The sequence below is a fragment of the Lynx rufus genome, unplaced genomic scaffold (genome assembly GCF_022079265.1).
Source record: "Lynx rufus isolate CCGP_SWC_20201006 ecotype Redwood Valley unplaced genomic scaffold, mLynRuf1.p SCAF_5, whole genome shotgun sequence".
Classification (NCBI taxonomy): Eukaryota; Metazoa; Chordata; class Mammalia; order Carnivora; family Felidae; genus Lynx; species Lynx rufus.
In genome coordinates, this window is record NW_025814867.1 from 136,340,544 (window position 1) to 136,364,210 (window position 23,667).

At 33.7% G+C, this 23,667-nt stretch overlaps 1 protein-coding gene across 1 annotated transcript in view; it reads left to right on the plus strand.

Annotated features, from left to right (window-relative positions):
- Positions 1-23,667, plus strand: part of NCAM2 (neural cell adhesion molecule 2) — a 215,915-nt gene that overhangs the window by 154,775 nt on the left and 37,473 nt on the right. The window contains exons 11-13 of the mRNA XM_047099839.1: positions 5,613-5,732; positions 9,367-9,488; positions 19,083-19,263. Of these exons, the coding sequence (XP_046955795.1) occupies positions 5,613-5,732; positions 9,367-9,488; positions 19,083-19,263 (423 nt within the window). The remainder of the gene's footprint in view (positions 1-5,612; positions 5,733-9,366; positions 9,489-19,082; positions 19,264-23,667) is intronic.

Here is a 23,667-nt window from a genome sequence, read left to right on the forward strand (position 1 = left end):
AATGGAATCTTGAAACACAATATGATTTGTGCAAAAATGCATATTTTACTTTTTGTTTTTTTAGTGTTTATTTATTTATTTGGAGAGAGAGAGAGTGTGGGCACACATGCGTGAGTGGGTGAGGGGTAGAGAGAGAGGGAGAGAGAGAGAGAATCCCAAGCAGGCTCAGTGCTGTCAGCACAGGGCTGGATGTGGGGCTCAATCTCAGACTGTGAGATCATGACCTGAGCTGAAATCAAGAGTCGGATGCTTAAGCGACTGAACCACCCAGGCGCCCTGCATATTTTACTTTTTAAAAGCAAATGAAAATCCAACTGAACTAAACTTCTTAAAACTTAAGACTTAAAGACACACTTTGCACTGGTAAATGGAATAATTCCTCAAGTCATTCGTAGGTATGTAGTGAATAACTGGAGTGAAAGTATTAAAAAATAATTCAACATTATGGATAGAATACACTTTTATTTAAATCTGCTGCAAACTCTTACAGAAAGTCAGATAATTCTGTCAAAAGAAAAAAAAGAGGGAAAAAAAAGGTTTTGGGCTTGTTTTAATTGTTTAGAGAACAAAAGCTGAATCTTAGGTGAGAAACTTCAAGGGATTTTGTATTTTCAGTTTTAACCGAGAAGATTAGCAGCACGTGTAATTTTGAAACATCAGTCCCATCCTAGCTAAGCTTTGTGGTTTCTCATAGCTGTCTGACATGTTTCACAGTTCATGACAGCCTGAATAAGTTGCATTTCCAGTGGGTGATACAGCAGTTCCAGACCCAGGGAGTCCTTATCTGCTTACACTGACCGGCCATGGAGAGGCCTGAGGTTTAAGAGAGCAAAGAGAGCATGGCTACATTTAATCTCACTTTAGAACTTGGCTCAGCCTAATTAGTTTGCAAATATGTAATTTATTTTGCCACAAGGGTCATAAATAGTCTGTAGCCTCTGGTTCTCTTGACAGCTGTAGGGATGGGATTTACAAGAATACATAACCTGAACAAACAAAAACTTAACTTTATTCAACTTCCTTTAATAAAGTCTGATTGATTCCCTTCTTAAAGGGAAAATGAAACTTCAGATTTTTCTCTCTAGCAATGCCATTCCCATACTTGCAAAAATAATGTTAAATAGTTTCTGTTTTCCTTCATTTGCCAGTTTAAATGTCGTTATTTTGCACACTTCAATATTTGCTGCACTTTTGCATGTATACCCAGGTGACAAAATGGTCATTTATGAAACTCAATTATATTTAAGTCAAGCAGCAACATTAAATTAATGAGGCAAACCAGATTCTTTATAGAACCTATACCTGTTGCCATGTCAAAGAAAAATTCATTGTGGTGTATACTTTTCAGAAGAATTACATTATGATTTCCAAATCATGCTGACTAAATATAACTATAAAATACCTTAATTTATGCCATTTGTCCTTAGAGAACTTTCAGTGGTTTGTAATCTAGATCAACTTTCACCTAATTTTCAAGTTTGAATTTCTAACAAATTATAAGGAAAGAACCCATCCCACACCTCAGTCTGTGGTTCTTTTGTTCTATTGTACGGGCACATTTGGGGAAAGAAAGTCTTCCATTAACTAACTTCATAATTTGAGGTATGACTCTATTATAGAGTATGCAGCCTTTCGTTTTTCAAGTGGTAGTTTGCTTTCATGCTCTACCTTGGCTATTCAGAAACCCTATGTTTGGTAATATGCCAGGAAATTGTGGATGATTTAATGTATATATCCTCTCATTTAAGAAAGGCAAGTCAAATTACAGATACGGGCTTTGCCTCCCCTGACTTTTTTCCGTTCCCTCTCTTTAAATTGGTCCCAATTTATGGAGTTCTTTCTATTTCACACAATAATCTTTATGTTCACACAATGTGAATAAGCCTCATAATGAGGGTTATTGTACCAAAACCCTTACAGTCATAACTCAAAAACAGACTGACTTCTTCTTGTATATAAACTTTCTAAAACTTGCTTCCATAGGTTGACTTCCGTGCTTCTCCCTTATAATTTTTGAAGGCCCTCTAGGAGGCCCCCCCATCCATTTTACCTTTGAGTGTTATAGCCCAGCCTTGTAATAACCGTGCAGCCATCATTTAACCTCTTTGCTTCTCTCCTCTGCAAACTGCTCTGCTGTGAAACTCAGTCAGCAAAGGGGAGAATCGTTTTTGTTTAATGTTTATTCATTTTGGAGAGAGAGAGAGAGAGAGAGAGAGAGAGATTGACAGAGCAAGAGAGCGAGAAATCCTGAGCAGCCGAGGGGCAGAGAGAGGAGGGCAGGGGATTCAAAGTGGGCTCTGTGCTAACAGCAGAAAGCCCAATGCAGGGCTTGAACTTAGGAATTGTGAGATCATGACCTGAGCTGAAGTTGATGCTCAACCCTCAACAGATTGAGCCACCCAGGCCCCCCGGGGAGAATCTTGTCATGGAGAACAGAAGACTGTGAGGAAACTTGGGAGACTTGATTCTGAATTGATTATAATGTAATTAAAGAAATGAGTTTCCCCTTTGGTAGAGATAGAGGGACACTCAAAGCTCCTCACATGCCCTGTGAAATGGTGAACAGAGGAGAATGGTGACAGTTCAGGCCAGAGAGAGCTTTGACTAGAAATATTCAGATAATTCAAGTAAAATGTAGAGGTTTTTGGGGGGAGAGGTGGGTTGTTGTTTCCATTGTTTAATCTAATAACCTCGATTTTCCTTCATGTGATGTGCTCTGATACTTTAATAGCTCTATTGTTATCTACTTTTAACCTAAAATAAGGAACGGTCTGATTTCCACACTTTTGATTTGCAGATAATTTTATTTACAATTAAAATTGTATGATTTAAATTCTGTTGATTTTCTTGCTGAGTTGTGTCAAGGCAAACAACCAAACATAAACCTTACTAATTGTTCTCACCTACTCGGCTGAGTTAGTTTATCAGTGATCTTAAAATGATGGTAGTGGTTACATCTTTACGTCACAGAAATATGGAGAGGCATAGCACATATCAAAGTTGTCTGCAGCAGTAAAGACGTCTATAGCAATCTCTCCTATATCATTTGTAGCATACTATGTAGATACCTATGTAAATATTAATATTTATAAGTAAGTATCTCTGAGACTAAATACAGACTATTTTGCCATTAAACACAGAGTCAAAGATGAACAACTTTGGAATATCCATTATTTTCATTACCTCACAGTCTCCATATAACATCCCTATTTGCATAGATCACTGATGCATAGTGATGATGATTTTACAGGTCACAAATTATTTTATCTATACCTTCTTTCAGTTTATCTTTATACTTTTATTTCTATGACATGTACTAAAAATGTCTTCCTTTATAAGCTGGGAGACTAACTCAGCCCTAGGAATTGGTGGAATCTCAGTCTGGTGGAATGAGGCTCAGAAACAAATGACTTTTTTCATGATTTCATGATTTTTTCATGATTTCAGGTTTTTGTAGTCAGACTAATACCTGCATGCGTCTTACGTGTCCCCAAGTCGTTTACCATAAAGGTAAAGTAAAGGATAATCAAACACTGGCTCCTCCCTAATATCACATTGAACACTGACTGGTCCATGACAATATTGACTGCCCAAGGGCCTAAGCATTTGTTACAAGCCCTGAGGAACAAATACACTTTCATAAAGCTTTAAAAATCTCTGCAGAACAGTGAGCCTAGTTTACATTGGTTTCAAATTGGTTATATTTATTTACTGGAAAAATTGACAAGATGTGATGACTTTTAAACTCTTGAGTTCCTTATTATACTGACCTTGAACAGAAACTTTCTCTCAAGGACGGTAGGTTTCCACTGTCTCAGGATCTTGGCTTTCTAACTTTTAATTTGATTCCCTCCATAGTCTGCATGACCTAACCCACTAATCTCTCAGTTACAACTATTTTTCCCCTCGGACTAATATTATATACACCTTGATTCCAGGTCACTAATCAACTGGATTTGAGTTTCCTGAAAAGCTCACAGATTGTTACTTTGTCAACAACAGTTGGATTCCAACCTTGGTCTTGGTTTTCCCATTTAATTTTGTAACTTCTAATTAGTTGGATATCCCTGACCATCAGTGTTTTCCCACAAGGCCTCCCTTGACTTTGGCACCAAATATTATAATCTGAGTCTTTGACAAGGCAATGCACTCTCAAAAACAAGTTCAGTTTTTTTACAAAGTAGAGAAAGTGAGAAATACAAATGTAAATTTTGCTGATTGGGAATACATCTTTTTGCTGGTTTTAGAACATCTGTACTATATTAAATAAGGTCTGGTTGATATCTGGAATGTTTTTTTTCCATTAATAGGTGTCTGATATATATCAGATACATGTAAAAATATATATATAATTTTTTATACTTTTTAAATTCTGTATTTTAGAAAAAAACATCTTTAATGTGCATTCAGAAACTTTTTTCTTTTCTGTAGTTTAATAAATAATTCAATGAAGATTTCAATAATCAAAAAGCTAAAGAGATGTCATGATAATGAATATTGGGGAAAATAATGAAACAAAAGGAAGTATCAAAACAGATTCATGATGTATATTCATATAATGTAGAATAAAAAATATTACCTAAAGAATCTGTGTTATAATGGAATTCGTTTTCAAAAATATGCTAATAAGTTATATTGTAATTTATTGAATGTATACCATCTTCAGTCATGGTTCATATAAAGCAATATCTCTACAAATATGATCCTTTTATGAAACTTTTATTTTATGATCGATTATATCTTCTATTATGAATTGGTCACTTGATTTATTATGTATACCAGACATAATTTCCTTTTGATTGTTTATCAAGGCTTTGCCACTTCCACTAGTAAATGTTTGCACTCATTAGTGAAAGCAGTAAGGTTAGAGGCATCTATGGGATTTTGTTGGCTTCATCGGAGGAATTTGTAAAAATATGAGATTTTGAAAACCGCAATTGTACCCAGATTTTTTTTTTTTTTGGCAAATTGAAGAGGTTGACATGGCCCAGGAGATGTTTCTGATAGCATTTACATTCCTGTACTTTTTCAGATTCTCTCTTCTTGGTGTCATGTTGAATCCAAGTCTAATAAAGTATAGCATTGAGAAGAAATTCAGAAAAAAATACAGGAGGAGACAACCTTCAAACCAGCATTAAAACTAATTTAATTTGATTTGAGATTATCAAATAAATGATCTACTTTGGTGGTCGAGTCAGCTTTGTGACACTCTTCAGATGTGAGTGAAACACCTTATACCGGAGGCCAGAGTTCTGTCTATTGAATTCCGTATCTCCATAAAGTTCCATAAAAACAATCCATTTAAAGTAGATAAATTATTTGGGATGCACAGAGTAAGGATGTTTTATTTATATCATTCTTATTTCTTGAATATATTGTTGAGTGTAAGTATCATAAGAGAAAGCTCAAATAGAGGTGAAGAAGGGGACTATTCACAAATCATTTCTTATTTGTATTTCCTATTTTGTCAAGTATTTTTTGGAAAGATTTACAATGAAATTATTCATTTACTTACTAAAAATTATTAAGCATAAGCACATATATATATGTACATGTACATCTTTACATCCATATATATTTGTATTGTTTGTTTTTTTTTTTTCCTCCTCTAGCAATGGTTGTTTTGAGCAACCTGGAACCAAATACAACTTATGAAGTCAGGGTTGCAGCAGTAAATGGAAAAGGGCAAGGAGACTACAGCAAAGTAGAAATCTTCCAGACATTACCAGTTCGTAAGTAATCATCTCTGTTTTGCTCTCTGTTGCCTTTCTCTTCACTTGCAAATTTAAGGGATTTTAAAATTCATGGAGGTGTTTCAATACTCTGGGGGAGTGAATTATGTCTTTGTTGAAGTGGTTTCTGAAAATGGTGGCATCTAAGATTTATAAAAATAACTTTGCTCTGGAACAAGGCAAAAAAGAAAAGGTGTACTACAATAAATACAGCGAAACTACTCTTGGGAAATTGTCCCCATCAGCAACGTGTCCTATTCATTTGCTGTCTGATTAATTAGATTGAAAGGTTTAGTCTATAGTCTGTGAGAAAGAAAAAACAGTGACTATGTAACATGTCCAATATTCTATTCTTTTGATGAGACATGACCATTGCCTTTATCCCATAAATTATATAGGCCCTAACTGTGAGAAAGAGGCACCATTAAATTAAGTCCATTGCCATGGTGACTACAGAAGACTAGCTATTGTAGCCTTGTTTCTGCTATTATCCTGTTTTGGGGTGTTGTAAATCAGTTGAATTATACAAAGTTAAGGTAAATTTGCAGAGACTTCTGTTTCCTTTATGTTGAATAAATTATTTTAAAATGTGAGAAAATTTGACTGTGACTCAACAAACACTGTTATAAAATCCATGCATCACCCTGCTTGTTATATACACCTACTAGGACAGTCAAATTGGCCACAATAAATTATCTTGCCCTTATTTGTGACCAACTCTTGGTTCTCATAAAATCTGTCAGATGTCTTCTCTTTTCTCCACGTCTGATACCTATGTCTTTTTTTAGCCCCTCGTTATTTTCTCCCCAGAATGACTACTGATACATCTTGACTCACAATCATATTTTCAAACCAAAATAATTCTGGAGTGACTTTACACAAATATAAACAGATCTATCCCTTCTCTACCTATAATCCTTAACACCAACCTTCACCTTTGCACCTTCTGTCCACACACACATCTGCCTGCCTGACCTCCTCATACCTCCTTCCTCTGTGGCCACAGTGCCATCTGCATCAGTAGATGGAACTTGAGTTTGGTCATACTGTTTTCTCTTTCCAAAGTACTGTGCATTCTCTCTTGATTCCTCTCTCCAGGTCACTGCACATCAATCCCCAAACAAGGCAGGACCAGTGAGACCTTGGCTAACCTCTCCAATGTTTTCTCCTCTTTTAATTAGGCACACTACCTTTCACTCATAGAACACCATCCTTGTTGTTTCACCCATAAAACTCTACTCTTTTACCCTTTTTTATTTTTTTTTTAACTCTTCTTTAAAAATTATGATGCTTCTAATCTCTTAATGTCCTGCTGTTGACTTGCAGACCTCTGTCCTAGACGTTGAGACTTTAAGGGTCAGGTCTTAGTTTTATTTGATAATACCCATGTATTTTATCTGCTTCTCAAGATTTTTTTGAAGTTTAAATAAGATGATATATGCGGGGCACCTGGGTGGCTCAGTCATTTGGGCAACCGACTTCAGCTCAGGTCGTGATCTCACAGCTTGTGAGTTTGAGCCTTGCATAGATTCTGTGCAAAGCCTGAAGCCTGCTTCGGATTCTGTGCCTCTCTCTCTCTCTGCTCCTCCCCCTTTCCCCCTCGCACTCTGTCTCTCTCTCTTTCAAAAATTAAAAAAATAAAAATAAAAAATAAAAAAGATGATATTATATACAAAGTACTTAATGTGTCATAATTATCCATTATTACTTCTTGATTGTTATTTTTATTATTACTTTTGCATAAACATTCCACTGTAATTGCTGATAGAAACCATTATTTTAATCAATTCCTTTCTGATAGACATTACGTTTGTTCTGAACTTTATTTTCCTTTCAAAAGAAGTAACAACTGTAATGGAATCACAAATTTAGTATATTGGGGTTTTTTAAATTTTTTAAATGTTTATTTATTATTTTTGAGAGAGAGAGAGAGAGAGTGCAAGAACGGCAGGGGCAGAGAGAGAGGAAGACACAGAATCAGAAGCAGGCTCCAGGCTCTGAACTGTCAGCACAGAGCCCATCATGGGGCTTGAAATCAGGAATTACGAGATCATGACCTGAGCCCAAGTCAGATCCTTAATCCACTGAGCTACCCAGGCGCCCCACAAATTTAGTATATTGTAAAGGTTATATATAGACATAAATATTTTAAATACATATGTTAACTGAAAATGCAGTTTCTGCTATATAATTATTATCTCAAAATGCTGTTATTAAAATAATATGATTACAATATTATTAAATTTATACTGTACAACACAAATGTTCTAAAATTCAATTTAGAAATTATACTAAACCAACCAAGTATAAAATCCATTTTATAATATTTAGGTTTTCCCATAATCTCTTATTAAGTCTTTTAAAGAAATTATTGTACTGCTTTTTACAGACATTTTAATTCCTTTATTGAAAATACATTGAATAGAAATCATGTCATGTCTTAATATATGCACACTAATTTAATTTATTTTAATGAAGAATCACTCCAAAATTCATCTATTTGCTTTGTTTCTATATGACCCTAGTAAAGACTATTTTATCATTTACTTATCATTTATTTATCATTTACTTGCATGTCAGCACACCCAACTGGCATATTTCCTTAACGATATGACTTTTCTCAAATGAACTACTCACTACATAAGGTTATAAACACCATATCAAAAAAAGATAACCTGCTGAGAATAAAACTAGATTCTCCATGTTTGGAGGCATTAAATCATCTTCACTGTATTCTGCTTAGTTTGTCTTGACATTCCTCTGACTAGACCAATACTACAAGTCTGTGTAACCTTGAAAACGAAAGCATACCCTGTGAAAGTTCCTCCGTATTACTATATTCATATCTATAAGTATTTGGAAGAAATAGGGGAAGAAGATGCCAGTGTTGCCGAAGGACATCACATAAGTGACACGTAGCAAGGAGTTCCCATTCCAAATTGCCAAGCAGTGATGGCATCCTTCGTATAGAAAACTTTTATATTTCAGTAGATCCTGTTCATATTAAACATACAAGCATCTTTGTTATAAGACCACCTCCATGGGAAGAAACATGAAAGGCAAGTATATTTGTGAAGTCAGAAGAAAAACTATGTATATTGGATGGAACACGTGTCTATTGATTGGATACTATAAAATTTCTGTATTCAAATCTGTATCTCGTTAAAAAAATACTCATTAAAGCAGATAAATAATAGCTAAACTATTATTTTTCCTGGTAAGTATATATCCTATATAGTTTGATAACTTTGTATGTTTATAGTAATACATATATACAAAATAGTTGCCAAAATTACATTAATAAATAGTATTGTGCACTGTTAAGAACACGAGAAATAAAGCTTATGCTTGTATAATGCAATACTATTCTCAGAACATTTGCACATCAATATAAATAATATTTTGGTTCTCAGGTATCACGATTTTGTCATGTCACTTCTAGATTTGTGAATGTTGCTGTTTCTTGGGTGGGGAGAAAGGATCAGGGTTTTATTACAACAAAGGGCAAATGAAAAATGGTAAATTCAGGTTAAAATCATTTTTTTTACATGAAAGTGTTCTCTGTATTGAAATTCAGTTTCTCTATGTTTCTGAGATGTGTGTTAAAATCAAGGATGTTTTATTGCTTATTTAGGTGAACCAAGTCCTCCATCGATACATGGGCAGCCAAGCAGTGGGAAGAGCTTTAAACTCAGTATCACCAAACAAGATGATGGAGGGGCTCCTATTTTGGAATACATTGTAAAATATAGAAGTGTAAGTACCTTTTTTATTATCGTTTGTAAGATGTTTTCAAATTGCATTAAATTTGCATTCAATTCATTGACATATTGGTTAAGAATGCACATTAAGTAACAATAATAAACAGTTCTCATAGGAATTCGACTGCTAATTGTCCATTGCTGAAATTCATCATTGTAAATTGTGAAATACTTGCCTTTTCTTGGGTAAAATCGCATCATTGATCATCAGAATAATGACATGGTATAAATCTTGTGATTTTTAAACTTTGCAACATTTGAGAAATGAAGTAACATTTTCCCCTTGTTTTTCTGACAAGTTTAGCAGGATATTTTCATTTTCCATTCTGCTTGATATTAGTAACTTCAAGCTAAGCCCCTGTTCTGAATTTTAGTTATTGTTGGTAATTATTTAGCTATTGTATCAAAATACTTACTTTATTTTCTTTATTTTTATGAATTAAGTTATTAATGCCTTAAATAATACCTTAATTGTTTGGTATTAATCATTTCATTAAAAAACAAATTAACCGTAATCAACATTTAACAAAGTATGGCCACATTGAGCTTGAGGAAGAAGGTTTTTTTTTTTTTTTCAAGTTTAATAACACTAGCTAAAATGGGATCTTGGACAGCTAAGACCTGTCACGGGACTTAGATGTGTAGGAGATAAAGAACATGTTCTGGTTGCAGAATGGTAAAGAAAGTAGCCCAATGGACTTTGCCTTTGGCTGAAAATTATACCAAAGGCCACTAAAAGTGACTTATCTTAACAACTTTGCCATAAGTACCATTCATTATTTGTGTCTCCTGTGGAATATGTTAAAAGTGAAACAGGGGCGCCTGGGTGGCTCAGTCGGTTAAGCGTCCGACTTCAGCTCAGGTCACGATCTTGCGGTCCGTGAGTTCGAGCCCCGCATCGGGCTCTGGGCTGATGGCTCAGAGCCTGGAGCCTGCTTCCGATTCTGTGTCTCCCTCTCTCTCTGCCCCTTCCCCGTTCATGCTCTGTCTCTCTCTGTCTCAAAAATAAATAAACGTTAAAAAAAAATTAAAAAGTGAAACACAATTTTAAATTAAATTTTGTGAAGTTTATTTATTAACATTTATGATGATCCCTATAATGCAGTGTCAATTTTATGTTTATGTTTACTGGACGCTTATTTTAATACTTCCCTAGCTTATTATAGTCTTTTAAGTAATTGCTCCTTAATAGTATATTGATGAATCTTAACTATTTTCCCACAAATTCATAATTTTCTAAATTTAATAGTCTTTTTAATTCAAATATCTAAGTTTTAAAGGTTAGGTAAAAAAGGAGTTTGATTTTGAAAAACATATTTAAATAATTAATTTTAGACATCAGCCTTTAAATTTAAGATTAATAGACAGGACCCCTCTTTGTTGCAGGTTTCATGCTGGGAATGATGAGCAGCTGTGGGTGTTTTGTGGCTAATTGTCTATGAAGGCTTCATGCCTCTACCCTAAAATAGCTCTGAATGGCTCACCAGTCTTTCTATGAATTTGATTGTTTCATGCTACTCAAGCCAGGTTTCATGGCCATTCTTATTTGACCATCTGGAAACTCTTTGGAAGGGAAAGAGTCTCTATGGGTCATAGGCCTGAACAGAATTCATGAATTGGACTGGGAGAATAGACCTCACATGCAGATTGTGGCCCGCAATTGGACCCAGAAGAATTTATGGCATAAAATACAGGTGGATAATAAGAATTTGTAGGTAATCCCAATAAAATTCCATGGTGAACATTGAGATGCAATAAGGAGTTATAAAAATATGTCTAACATATTTTCTATAAATGTAATTTTTACCTAAAGGTGAAGTTTGACATATCCTTTCTGAAGAGTTGGATATTGGAGGGGCGCCTGGGTGGCTCAGTCGGTTAAATGTCTAAGTTGGTTAAGTGTCCAATCCAAGTCGGTTTGGCTCAGGTCATCATCTCGCAGTCCACAAGTTCGAGCCCCATGTCGGGCTCTGTTCTGACAGCTCAGAGTCTGGAGCCTGCTTCAGATTCCGTATCTCACTCTCTCTGTGCCCCTCCCCCACTCACACTCTGTCTCTCTCTGTCTCCTAAAAATGAATAACCGTTAAAAAAACGTTTAAAGCTACATCTCCTAACAAAGTCACGTTGGAGGTTAGGGATTTAACATATAAATTTGTGGGGGGAACACAATTCAGTTCATAACAATGGTTACCTGTCATGACTCCTGTGTATCTCAAAAGACACAGTATTGGCATTTTGAGTAGTAGAATAGTGGGCCATCCAGATATCTACCTCCCATTACAGAATGTTTAGTATCCTTGCCCCCACTCTTTATATTGCCAGTTGTGTCCCTGATCATTATTGAAACCAAAAATGTTCCCTAGAGCAGATTAAAATTGGAACACAGACAAATTTGATTTTCAATAAATTTGTACCTTCAATTCTTTTTCCCTTCTCTCCCCCTCCAAAACTAATAGTAGCAAAGCCCTGTTTCTGCTATTTACTAAATATCATTTTTTACCCTACCAGGAAAAGAAGGTTTCAGTCCCTTCTCAATTCCATCTTACTTCTGTCTTGCCATACCCCTCCTCTTTCCAATCCCCAGCCCTTTCTAACTTTGAAAAAGTGCTAGAGGGTTTGTTTTTAAATATCATAATGAAAATAATTGGTTGCATAATTAAAACATAGCTACCATTGACTGACAATCAATGACTGTGTTATCAGACTTACTAGTGCTTTAGGATGGAACACTGTTTTAGCAACAGAATTTTAGGCTCCTATGGCAAGATTTATAAAAGTAATTCCTCTCCATCCCTTTGTGTTTCAAGGATGGCATTTCTCACACTTGAATATCTATTTTTATTTATTTGTTTATAAATTATATATATATATAAATATATATATATAAATAATATATATACACACACACACACACACATATATATATATATATATATATATATATATATATATACACACACCACTAATAAAGTGAAGGGAAGTGGGAAACACAGTTATGGAATGACTAAGTCACTGGTCTAAAAGACACACTATAAGGAATAGTCAATGATATTGTAATAGAGATGTGATGTGTCTGGGAAGATGGTAGCTATACCCGCAGTGAGCATAGCATAATGTATAAACTTGTTGAATCACTATGTTGATTGAACGCCTGAGATGCATATAACATTGTGTGTCGACTGCACCAAAAAATAAAGTAATACTTTTTATTACTTTTTAATGGGCAAACTGAACCTTACAGAATGTGGGTAACTTGATGGGCATGGGGAACAGATATCAGAACATAAGACTTTATAATCTGAAGAGTTCTGCAGCACTAAGGGTTGAATTAGAATCTGCCTATGGAGATTATATCAGCCCCTCAGACACTGTCTGTCCCATCTCACTTCAGTTAGCCAACTCTGTGCCTCCAAAGTACAGCCATTCTGATCTACTTTCTCTTTTCCATATCATTTATGGTATGCTTTCTACTCCCACACATTGAAATAGCTTCCATATTTCTACTTTTTTTTCCTTCCTCTTCTTCCTTCTCCATCCTATAAACTTCAAGCTTTACAGGTCCAGTAGGAAATTCCATAATTCAATGTAGATTATGTTACTATAGCCAAACAATAGCAGATTTTAGGAAGGAATAGTTTTCTCCACACTTTCTTTCTCAACAGATTACTTCTTCACATTTAAAAACTTGCATGTTCAAGATTTGGTGGCTAGATATTTGTAGCAGTATTTGCCTTGGTATTTGCACTTGTATTGAAATAGTAACGATTTCAGAAAGGTTTTTAATCATCTGTTCTCTTTGTATGATTCCAAGCCACTTCATCTATTTGTTTGTCAAACTCCATGCATTCCACAGTGGACTAAACTGCAGTTGAATAACTTGAAAAATTATATATCCATATGCAGTGCATGCTTTAATTGGATAACCTCTATGGAAACCAAATAGTGGAATTTAGAAAGTAAGCAACATCATAAGGATTTTTCACTTGACTGCTTGTTAGACATTATCTTTCAACTCCCCATGTGCATGGGACTAGATGTTTTATAATCTAGAAACAACAAGATCGAGTGTTGATTTATGGCAAACACTGAATATAATTATTGAAGCTTCATTTCATGGGGATGAGGACAAGACAAGTCATATCCTAATGTAGAGAATGTGTAACAATGTAGATGAGGAAACACATACTATTCTATGTTATCATATAGTAGATAGAGCACATGGCTTTGTTCAGTTACTCATTAAAAAGACAGAATTTATTAGAATAGAACTAGAGTGGTAAAAGCAGAATTATATGTCTCTGTGGATTCTTTGGGAAAATTAATGTCTCCAACAGTAAGTCAGTAGGATTAAACCATGTATTTGGAGAATAAAGACAAGCTTATTAATCTCATAATGTGTTTGGAAAAATAAAAGAAGTTACCTTATGTACAGAATATTTTGCATCTATTTTGTAGAGTCAATGTAACTCCATATAATTTAATAAATAGTTTTTTACATGCTTCCATGAGTTTTTCACTGTTTTCTTCCTAATTTGATGATAGCTGTGGGATCATAACTATCACTTAGTGTTCACATTAAATAAATTTCCTGAGCTAAGAAGGGCTAAAGAAAATTGGTTGCTTAAAATCAATTGTGAAGAAGTTACTTTAGGGACTAGCAACAGTGCTCTAGCATATGTTTCTGAGTATTAATTGACCTTCTTAAGCTATTTGGAGTCTGGAAGGTTGTATCTCAATGGCCATAGACAGGAAAAGATAATTTTGAAAAAGGTCTTAAAATAAAAAAAATGTAAAATTGAATTCTTGTTGTTGAGATAACTTATTTTCTGATTAATTATCAATAATATTAAGAATTTATGATTAGCTTATGTTTAGGTGAGTACTCTGAAATTTATTTAAAACCATCAGTATAAGTTTGAAATATTTTCAAATAATAACTATGGGCATTAAAGACTCCTAAGCTTTTTGATAATTTTTCTTTGCTGCTAGTGAAGAGGATGGGTTTTATTCATCCTCATATTGATAACTTCAAAAAGACTACTTGTTACCTGAATGAATAAATGCATCAATGAATCAATGAGTAAATAAGACTCTGTTGAACAATTTTAAGTAATTGTATAACTAGATTAATAAATATGAGAAACAATGGATGCAAGAGAAAAAAAAAACTTGCACTGGGTGAATTTTTATGGGTTATAAGAACACAGAAGGTGATGAATAAGAAAATCAGATTTTAGTTTTCCCCAAAGAAACACATGGGTCATGGAGACTAGCAATAGATTAAGTAGTAGGGTCCAGTTTACAAAATTTTATCAAGCTTTAAGACATGAAACAAAGGCAATTTGAATCAGTTAGGATAATAGAAAAGAAAAATTGGAATTTTTAAAATATTTATTTTTGAGAGAGACACAGAGGCAGAGAGCGAGTGGGTTGGGGGTGGGCAGAGAGAGGAGACACAGAATCCAAATCAGGCCCCAAGCTGTCAGCACAGAGCCCAATGTGGGGCTTAACTCATGAACCGCGAGATCATGACCTCAGCCGAAGTAGGTCACTTAACCCACTGAGCCACCCAGGCACTCCGAGAAATTACAATCTGAGCCTATTATACTTTAATTGAAAGGAAAGAAAGCAGAATTTGAAACTTTACTAAAACTCTCCAAATTTTGTATCTTTTCAAATCACATTGGGGTGTATGTGTGCATGCATGAGTGTGTGTGTGTGTGTGTGTGTGTGTGTGTGTATGATTGCTAAATCACTTCTCTCATATTCAGAGTAATGAATGGAACTGTAGAGAATTCTGGGGCCCTTTGTAAAGTCATATAAGTATTGAATAGCTGAATCATTGCTACCAGGAAATCCAGGAACCAGAAACTACCTTATATGCAAACAGAAAATCTTAAAGCATAACACATGGGAGTCACAAGAACCTTAAAATCAATCTAGTTAGTATAAGCTCACCTCCTCTATTGTCCTCTGTTGTTATATTTATTTAGTTTTAATTTAAGATGATGTTGCCAATATATTTCCTGAGACTTCAAAAAGGATGAGTGAATTACTTCTTGTTATAAATAAAAGCAGTCAGGAGTCCTGTACAAAAAAAAAAACAAAACAAAACAAAACAAAAACAAAAAAACAAACAAACAAAAAAACCCTCTTTTATCTCTTCTCAGTTCTCCTCTCCATACAGTGATGGCAAATATTTCCCTGTATGCTGATATTACGATTTTAAAATAACTATTAAAGAAAGCTCTTAACTGTCATTTGGCCCTATCTATTTTCTGAAAAAAAAAAGAAAAAAAAGATTGCTTAAGAGAAGCTATATCAAAACAAAATGACCATTTTTCTTTCAGTAGCTGCCCTTCAACATTTAATTGGCTTATTAATAATAGCCCTATTCAGCAAATCATCTCATTAAGTTACCTAGGGGAACATTTTGCAACTAGATTATCCTAAATTATTCCCTAGGCATTTAAATTCTGTAAATTAGGCACTCCACAAATGGATAATTGAGATTTTGATACCTAGGGGAGTATTTGGTAACACCCACTTTAATTTTTTTCCTATTCCCTGGGAATAGCAATTAGGGGATTAAAAAGCCTCCTTGTCTAATGTTGAATGGAAAATGAAATTGACTTAAATTGGGGGAAATATTAGAACTCCCTTTGGTTCCTTATGCCATCAGTCCAACTATCTAAAGTGATGGAGGGGCTTTTAATTTATCATGCTAAGGGCTTCAACAATTAAGAGTTAAATGATGGGTAATTCAGAAGAGACTATCTGCATGTCTTGTGCTTGTCAGGAAGTTTCACTTCAAATTCTCAATTCCCAGAAATAGGCTTTTTTAGGATTATGTGAAGGACATGAAGTCTATCCATCCCTCTGAAGAATAAATTTTATCCTGGGTAATCCACATCTCCACTAAGATTCAAAGCAAAACTTCATTCTGAATCTTCACAAAAATATTCATTCTCACCAAGATGAGAATAAAAATAGTTACATAGACTTTATGGAATTTATTGGAATAAAATGAAGGCTATAGGGGAAACTCTCTACTCCTTTGTATACCTCTTGTCTTTATCTAACCTTTCAGTTCACCTGCTTCTCACCCCCTCCTTCCTATATGCAGTGTAGAATAATCAGATTTTATGTTATATAGATTTTATTGTGTCTATGTATGGATGTATATGTATATGCACATATATGTATAATATCATCTAAAATTATTTTTGAATAAATGTTTTTAGCTTTAGGTTTTTGGTCAATACTTACAGTGTTTTTACATTTACTGAAAATAATGAACCTATAGTGTACATTTTTATATCTCTCAGTGGTTGTGCATCTTTCTGAGATTTTCAGTCATTGTGTTTATTTTTGCATCTATACTTCTGTGAAAGAAGATCGCTTCTTTTTATTAAGTAGGTTAAGACAAATGAAAAATGGCACTGGAGTTTGTTATTTCCATTGAGGGTGACATCACTTCCCCAGAGGAGACATTCCTAGTCCCTGTACTCTATTGTATTTCCCTCTTTAATGCTCCCAGAGCATCCTTGGTCTTTCAAAGAGCTCATGTCTTTATTTTGGACTGGCTTGTAAACTCCAAGGTGAGGGTATTGTATATGTCTTTTTCACTATTGTGTTCATAGTTCTAGTATAGCCCCACTCCCCAATAAAGGCTGAATGAACAATTGATGAATGGATTGAAAGGTGTTGGGAAAATCATGGCTATTTGGTACAGCTGTCCTAAGCATTTCAAAAGCACACCTTACTTCTTTTCTTAGCCTTACTGGTCATTTAGTGACTTCCAATTTACAAATATCCTGGCCCAAACTATTCGGTTTTCCAATGCCTTTTCAGTACATATCATAATACCTTAAATAGTACTGGAAAACAATATATAAACTTAACCCATTGATAAGTTTCAAAAGCAAAGGAAATGCTTCTTGTTTATCCTAAACTTTTAGGTGCTTTCCTGAAACCCATGGCTTCATTAGGGGTGTTAGTATCTTTAGTTTTAGAAGAGATATCAAAATAGGCTTTGTAATAGGTGGTGCAAAATAAAAAAAATTAAAAAACTTCTATGTAACCAAAAATAAGTAGGAAAATAGAATCATTGTATGGCATCAAAATAATAATGTCTTCTTGTCTCCTTTGATTGGATAATTCATGTTTGTAGTCCATCAGTTTAATGCAGTCATGCATTTAACTTGATTTTGGAGCATAAATCCTCATTTTTCATCATAAATGCGGGAAACATTGTTATGCTTTATTGTTAAAGACACATTGTAAAATATTGGCCCAACATAAAGTAATACTGGGCTTGTCTCTGAGGTTAAAAAGATATAATATTTTCTACATGTCATTTATGTACCATCTATCTATCTATCTATCATCTATCTATCTATCTACCTATCTATTAATATGGCCAGGCTCTAATTTACTTACAATCATGTCTCTGGGAAATTCAAGTTTACAATTGCAGTAATGATTTATTAAAGACATCATTGTAGAAAAATATTATTTTATTTTCATACAGTTATTATGAAAATAGGTTCTCCTTAATAATAGCTGTCATTAGTTAAGTGCTTATGATCCCTAAGGCCCTGTACTATCCAAAGTACTTGATTTTCCTCACTGCTCCCATATGAAAGCTGACAAAGGCAGCTGATTACTATTATTCTGTAATAGAGATGAGAGAAATAAAGCAAAGAAGTTAAGGAACTTGCCAGTGTTTAAATGGTTAACATGGCACAACCAAATGTTAACATTGTTTAAAATTGTTTAATTCATTAAATTATATATATATATACATATACATATATATATATACTCTTTACATATATATAATCTTTATATATAATTCATTAAATTATATATATATGAACTCTTTCTGTGTTAATTATAATCATAGTATATTTTTCAAATAAAGGGTAATTGAAATATGTTATTTAAAGCATTTATTTTAGAAAAAGAATCAGGATTTAAGTGTAGAATGTTCAAGCGGAGCATAACATTTTTTTTTCTGATGCTAGTAACATTTTTAACAGGTAATAATTTTTCTTATATGTTGTTATACTATGAGTCTAAAACACCAGAATAATAAAAATACTAGTGGTAAATTACATATATAAAAAATATCCAGGCTACATTTTATGTCCCCCAACACACACCTCAAATTTTAAACAATAGTCTCTGGCAATTAATTTAATGGATATACTAGGCTTTTTCTATAAATCATGTTGAATGTTTTCTGTTTATATGACTATTAACAGTCAAAAAGTGGCTAAACAGCAAACTGATGTCTGTGAAATAAAAATAAAATCAACAAAGATGAATTATCAACCACTGAATTGTCAAGACTTAATTATGAAATCATCACCCTTTGGCTAAAATAAAAACATTACACTTTTTATAGAAAATTCTTAGAAATGATTTAATTGATAAAGCAACTTTATTTATCCCTGTCAATGGCAAAATATCTTTTTTGTTATTAATAAAACTATTTGTTCCACCTGAAGATAAATTAAATTTTTTAAAAACCACAACTTTAGTGTATGGGTATTTACAAAATATATTTGTGTTGCCTCTACAGAAAGATAAAGAAGATCAGTGGCTAGAGAAAAAGGTTCAGGGAAATAAAGACCACATTATTTTGGAGCATCTACAGTGGACAATGGGGTATGAAGTTCAAATTACAGCCGCCAACAGATTGGGATATTCAGAACCGACAGTCTATGAGTTCAGCATGCCACCAAAGCCCAACATTATTAAAGGTAAGCAAAACTCTATGCTTTCTTAGGATGAAAACAAATAGCATACCAACTTTTTGCAACTCCTGTGGATTTTTCCTTAATATTCAATTAAGGAATATTTTATGTATCTTTGTATATATATAAAGATATTTTTATATATATTTCTTCTATAATTTTATAGAAGGAAGTGTAAATTCTGAGTTCCAATCATGATTATTGTGACATGTCTTACTCAAGATTTCCTAAATCATTCTTGCCACGGGGTTATTATTAACTTGTAAATACACCATGACAATTTCAGTGGTTGAAGTAGTGAGGAGAGAACGAACAGAGGGACAGGATGGAAGGTAAGAGTGAAGTGTCAAAAATCAACATGAAAGACTTCTTTTGAGACCAGAAAATCTTTTGTAGAGAAGACAACATCTCTACCAAACACGTGAAGGCTGGTCCTTCACTTTTGGGAAAATGCAGTCAAAGATGATGACACCATCCATAACGGATCAAACAAGTTGAATTTAGAAAGATAGAATCAGTCACATAGTAAGGCAGAAACAGCCACAGAGGTAGCCCCAGAAAAAAACTATAACTAGAGTTTCAAGGAGGCTCACAACATTGCAGGACATGCTATATTGGTATTCACAGCACCCTGGTGGATTCTGCCTTTATTAAGTAACAGTGCTTCCGTGATTATATGCTAGCAATACTATCAAAGTCCACAGGAAGGATATTAACATTTTTTTTCAGATACATGCTATAGAGGTAAAGGTGCAAGAATTTGTCCTGATTTGTAGTCTTATTTGAGTTGTCACATGGGTTATATTTTAACATTTATCAATCCTTTAAATATATCTGTAATATTTACAGGTAAATTTTATGCAAATATGTATAAATGTATGTAACATACATATAGTCTTCATATGTATATATGTAGAGCTGAAAGGAGCATATTCATAAGCATGGCTTATTGAAGTCATATTAGAGTATCAGTATTGGTACATAACATTTTTGATACTGGGAAAAAATAGTTTGTCAGTTCAGTCATGCTCTTTAACACTTTTGTAACTTCAAATGGATATTAATCTCATTATTATGATTTTGTGATATCACACATCTGTTTTTACTTGAAAGCATCTTTATACAGTTAATCTTTCTATTATAAAATAATTACTGTTGCTTATATGTTTTAAAAATAATTGATATTTTGGCTTTGTATTGGTAACATTAATTAATAAGTGCTTCCAAGTATAATTTGAAAGTAGGAAGTTGGGAGCATCTAGAACTAATTTTGATATCATGTTATGTTTTTTTTTGATTTACAAATCACTTTTGCATTTATTATCCCATTATCTCATTCATATATCTCTGAATCTGTATTGAACAAGGAAGACTTATACTCATTTTACAAATATAAATTTGAAAGGTTAAGGGATCTGTTCAAGGTCAGAGCTACTTAGTCATATGACAAATCCAATACCCTTATAAGATGATAGACCCAAGAAGAATGGTTGAATATGCTCTCAAGTTCATTGTCTCTGTTTGATACATCAATAACTCTACAATTATAATGTTTTATGTTTGTAATAACTATCCTCTATGCAAATATCAGCAACATAATATAAATATGATTCTGAATCTGAGTCAGAATCTTCAAAGGTGGATTGCAACTGTGTATTCCCATTTTCCTAAATCTTTAATTTAGCTCATGTGTTTGGAGGAAATAATTGTTTTTATCAGGATAAAAATTAATATTGTATGAAGTTAGAAGGTGACATTTTAATAACAGTTTATAAGTAAAACACAAACTGTAAAACAAATAATCAATTTTAGACAGGTTTGTTTATATTATACTTCCAGAGTCCTTACTATTTTATTAAAAAATATTGTTAATAAAAAACAAAAATAGGTATGGACAATAGGGTAAGTAAATAAGAATATGTATATATACACATATATATACATATATGTATGTTTGTGTGTTTGTATATATATACATATCTATACACACACAAACATACATATATAGGCACACAAACATACATATATAGGCACAAAAATATCTAAGATATATTATGATACATTTACTATAAAAACATATTTTGTTCCAATTTCAGAATCACATTGTGGGCAGGCAGTACCTAGAAGGAAAATGGAGAGAATTATGGTTTATAGTTTCAGCTTTGCTGTTGTCACTTAATTTCTCTCAATATGCATTTCCTCTTAGCCAAGCAAGTTACTTCTGGTTCTTCAATGGTAAAATTCATTCATTTGTTCCAGATATTTATTGGGGTTTTGCTTTGTGACAAGGACTGAAATGAGTATAAAGGAATGACCTGTGAAAAGTACAAAACTGGCCCCTGCCCTCAAAGACTTTACAGTCTAGTAGGGAAGATAGACATAAAATTAGCGTTGGAATAACCACTAAACAATTACAACTAAGAGACAGGCTGGTGCCATATGCTGCCATGAGGGGGTTGGCAATTATACCTAACTTGTGATGGTAGGGGGGGCGGTTAGGTAGGGGCAAGGGAAGCGTTCCCTTAGAAAATACCTTTCCTGAAGAAACCCACAGGAAATGAGCCTTCTGGGGAAGGTGTCATATATGGAAGAAATCTCTAAAAGAAAAAAGAAATTGATCTGCTTTAGGAACTGAAAAAACATTACCGAAGAGAACCTGGAACCGTGTGAACAAAGATAAGGATAGAGAGGGACCTGTGACCCAGATAATCCCAGGTCTTCTGAAAACTACATAAACACTTTTAAAAGAGATCCTAAAGACAGTAAGAAGTAGTTTGAAACAGGGGTGTTATATGAATAGATAGGCATTATAGACAGATTTATCTTGCTCATATGGGTAAAAGAAAGAGATGGATAAACAGGAATGCTTGAAAAAATAATGATGGCAGTAGAAAAAGAAAGCCATGAATAAATCCTGGACACAATGTGTATTTAGGTTAAGCTTACATGTGTAATAGATTCAATTCAGTAGATATTGATGACTTTTGAGTTTCTTTTCAGTTTGGTATCCATTAAGTTTGAAATGTCAAGTAGTAGTTATATGTGTGTGTATAAAGATGAGAAGACAGTCATAGCTTGGAAATATACATTATGGTGATAACATTAACAGGTGAATGGTATTTGAGGCCTGGGTGAGGATAAAATCACACAATGAGTAATGCCTTATCTCTATGAAAAAGAGTTGATGTCTGAAATACTCATTGATGTCACCCTAGAAGGGTGATGAGCGCAGCATCGATGTTCAAGGTGTACTTCTTGGGTTACTAAGTAATAGAGGATTAAGAGTTGTGCCCAAAGGAACTGTGATATTACACAGGAAGAGGAAACCACACCACCATACCCAGTGAGAGTAAGATGTTGTAGAATTCCTGGAAAAATAAGAAGACTGTAATTATGAAGGTGAGCAGAGAGGGGAGGGAGGGGAAACAGTGTCAGAAGGACTTTAGGATGAAAAAAGCTGGAATGTGTTTCACAGCTGATGAAGCAGATCATGTGGTCAAGGAGAAGTCAGACAAAGCTATCTGAGAAGATAGGAGACATATTTCTTCCCCCATTAAACTGTGTTGTTGATACAAAGCAATTAGCCACTTCCTGGAAAAGGAGAAATAATAAAAGATTAATTCATCTTTAAGAATCCACTGACTGCTAAAGCCTCGTGGAAAGCCACATTAAAGGCATGCCTTTATAGTTTAAAAATTGTTCAGTTTAGCTGTAGAAGGTTTCATGGGGTGGTTTTAAAGACTGTGATGGGTGATGGTGAATTTGGGAGCCTTTACACCCACAATATCCTATAGAGTTAGAATTACGTATTGGTAAAATGAGGAAAATGATCTTCATCATTTCATCTTCATCAAAGTTATTCTTGTGGCTTTATGATTTCTTATTCCATTTTAAAATAAATATTATAAATTCAAGCTCAAATCTGAAATGAGTTCTCTGTAATAAACTAGCAGACCTTAAGTGTTTTTATTCAAGTTTTAGAAGATGTGAACTTCACAAATCAATTTAGTTTTAATTCATTTTTGGTAGCATGCATTGTATATTGTCTAAATAAGTTTATGGGCTTTTGAATTTAGAAAGTCATCGCTTATGTGCATTCCATGTATTTAATTTTTGGTAAGCAGCAGGCTAAATATAGAGTACATGTATTCATTGGGCTGAAGAGCTATTTTTTTAACAATATGCTCACCTTAAACTCATATATTACATATTAGGTTGATAATAATGGTTTTTCTATGCATGTACATTAGTGGATACCACATTTCTCCATAGTTTATTATTGTGATTTAAAAGATACTTTGTGATGAATAATATTTTCTCATTTTCACTCTAAACGTGTTTATTTTGAAAGATGTATTTGTTGATTTACATAGAAATAGAGTGCAAAATCACAATTGTATTCCCTTTTGG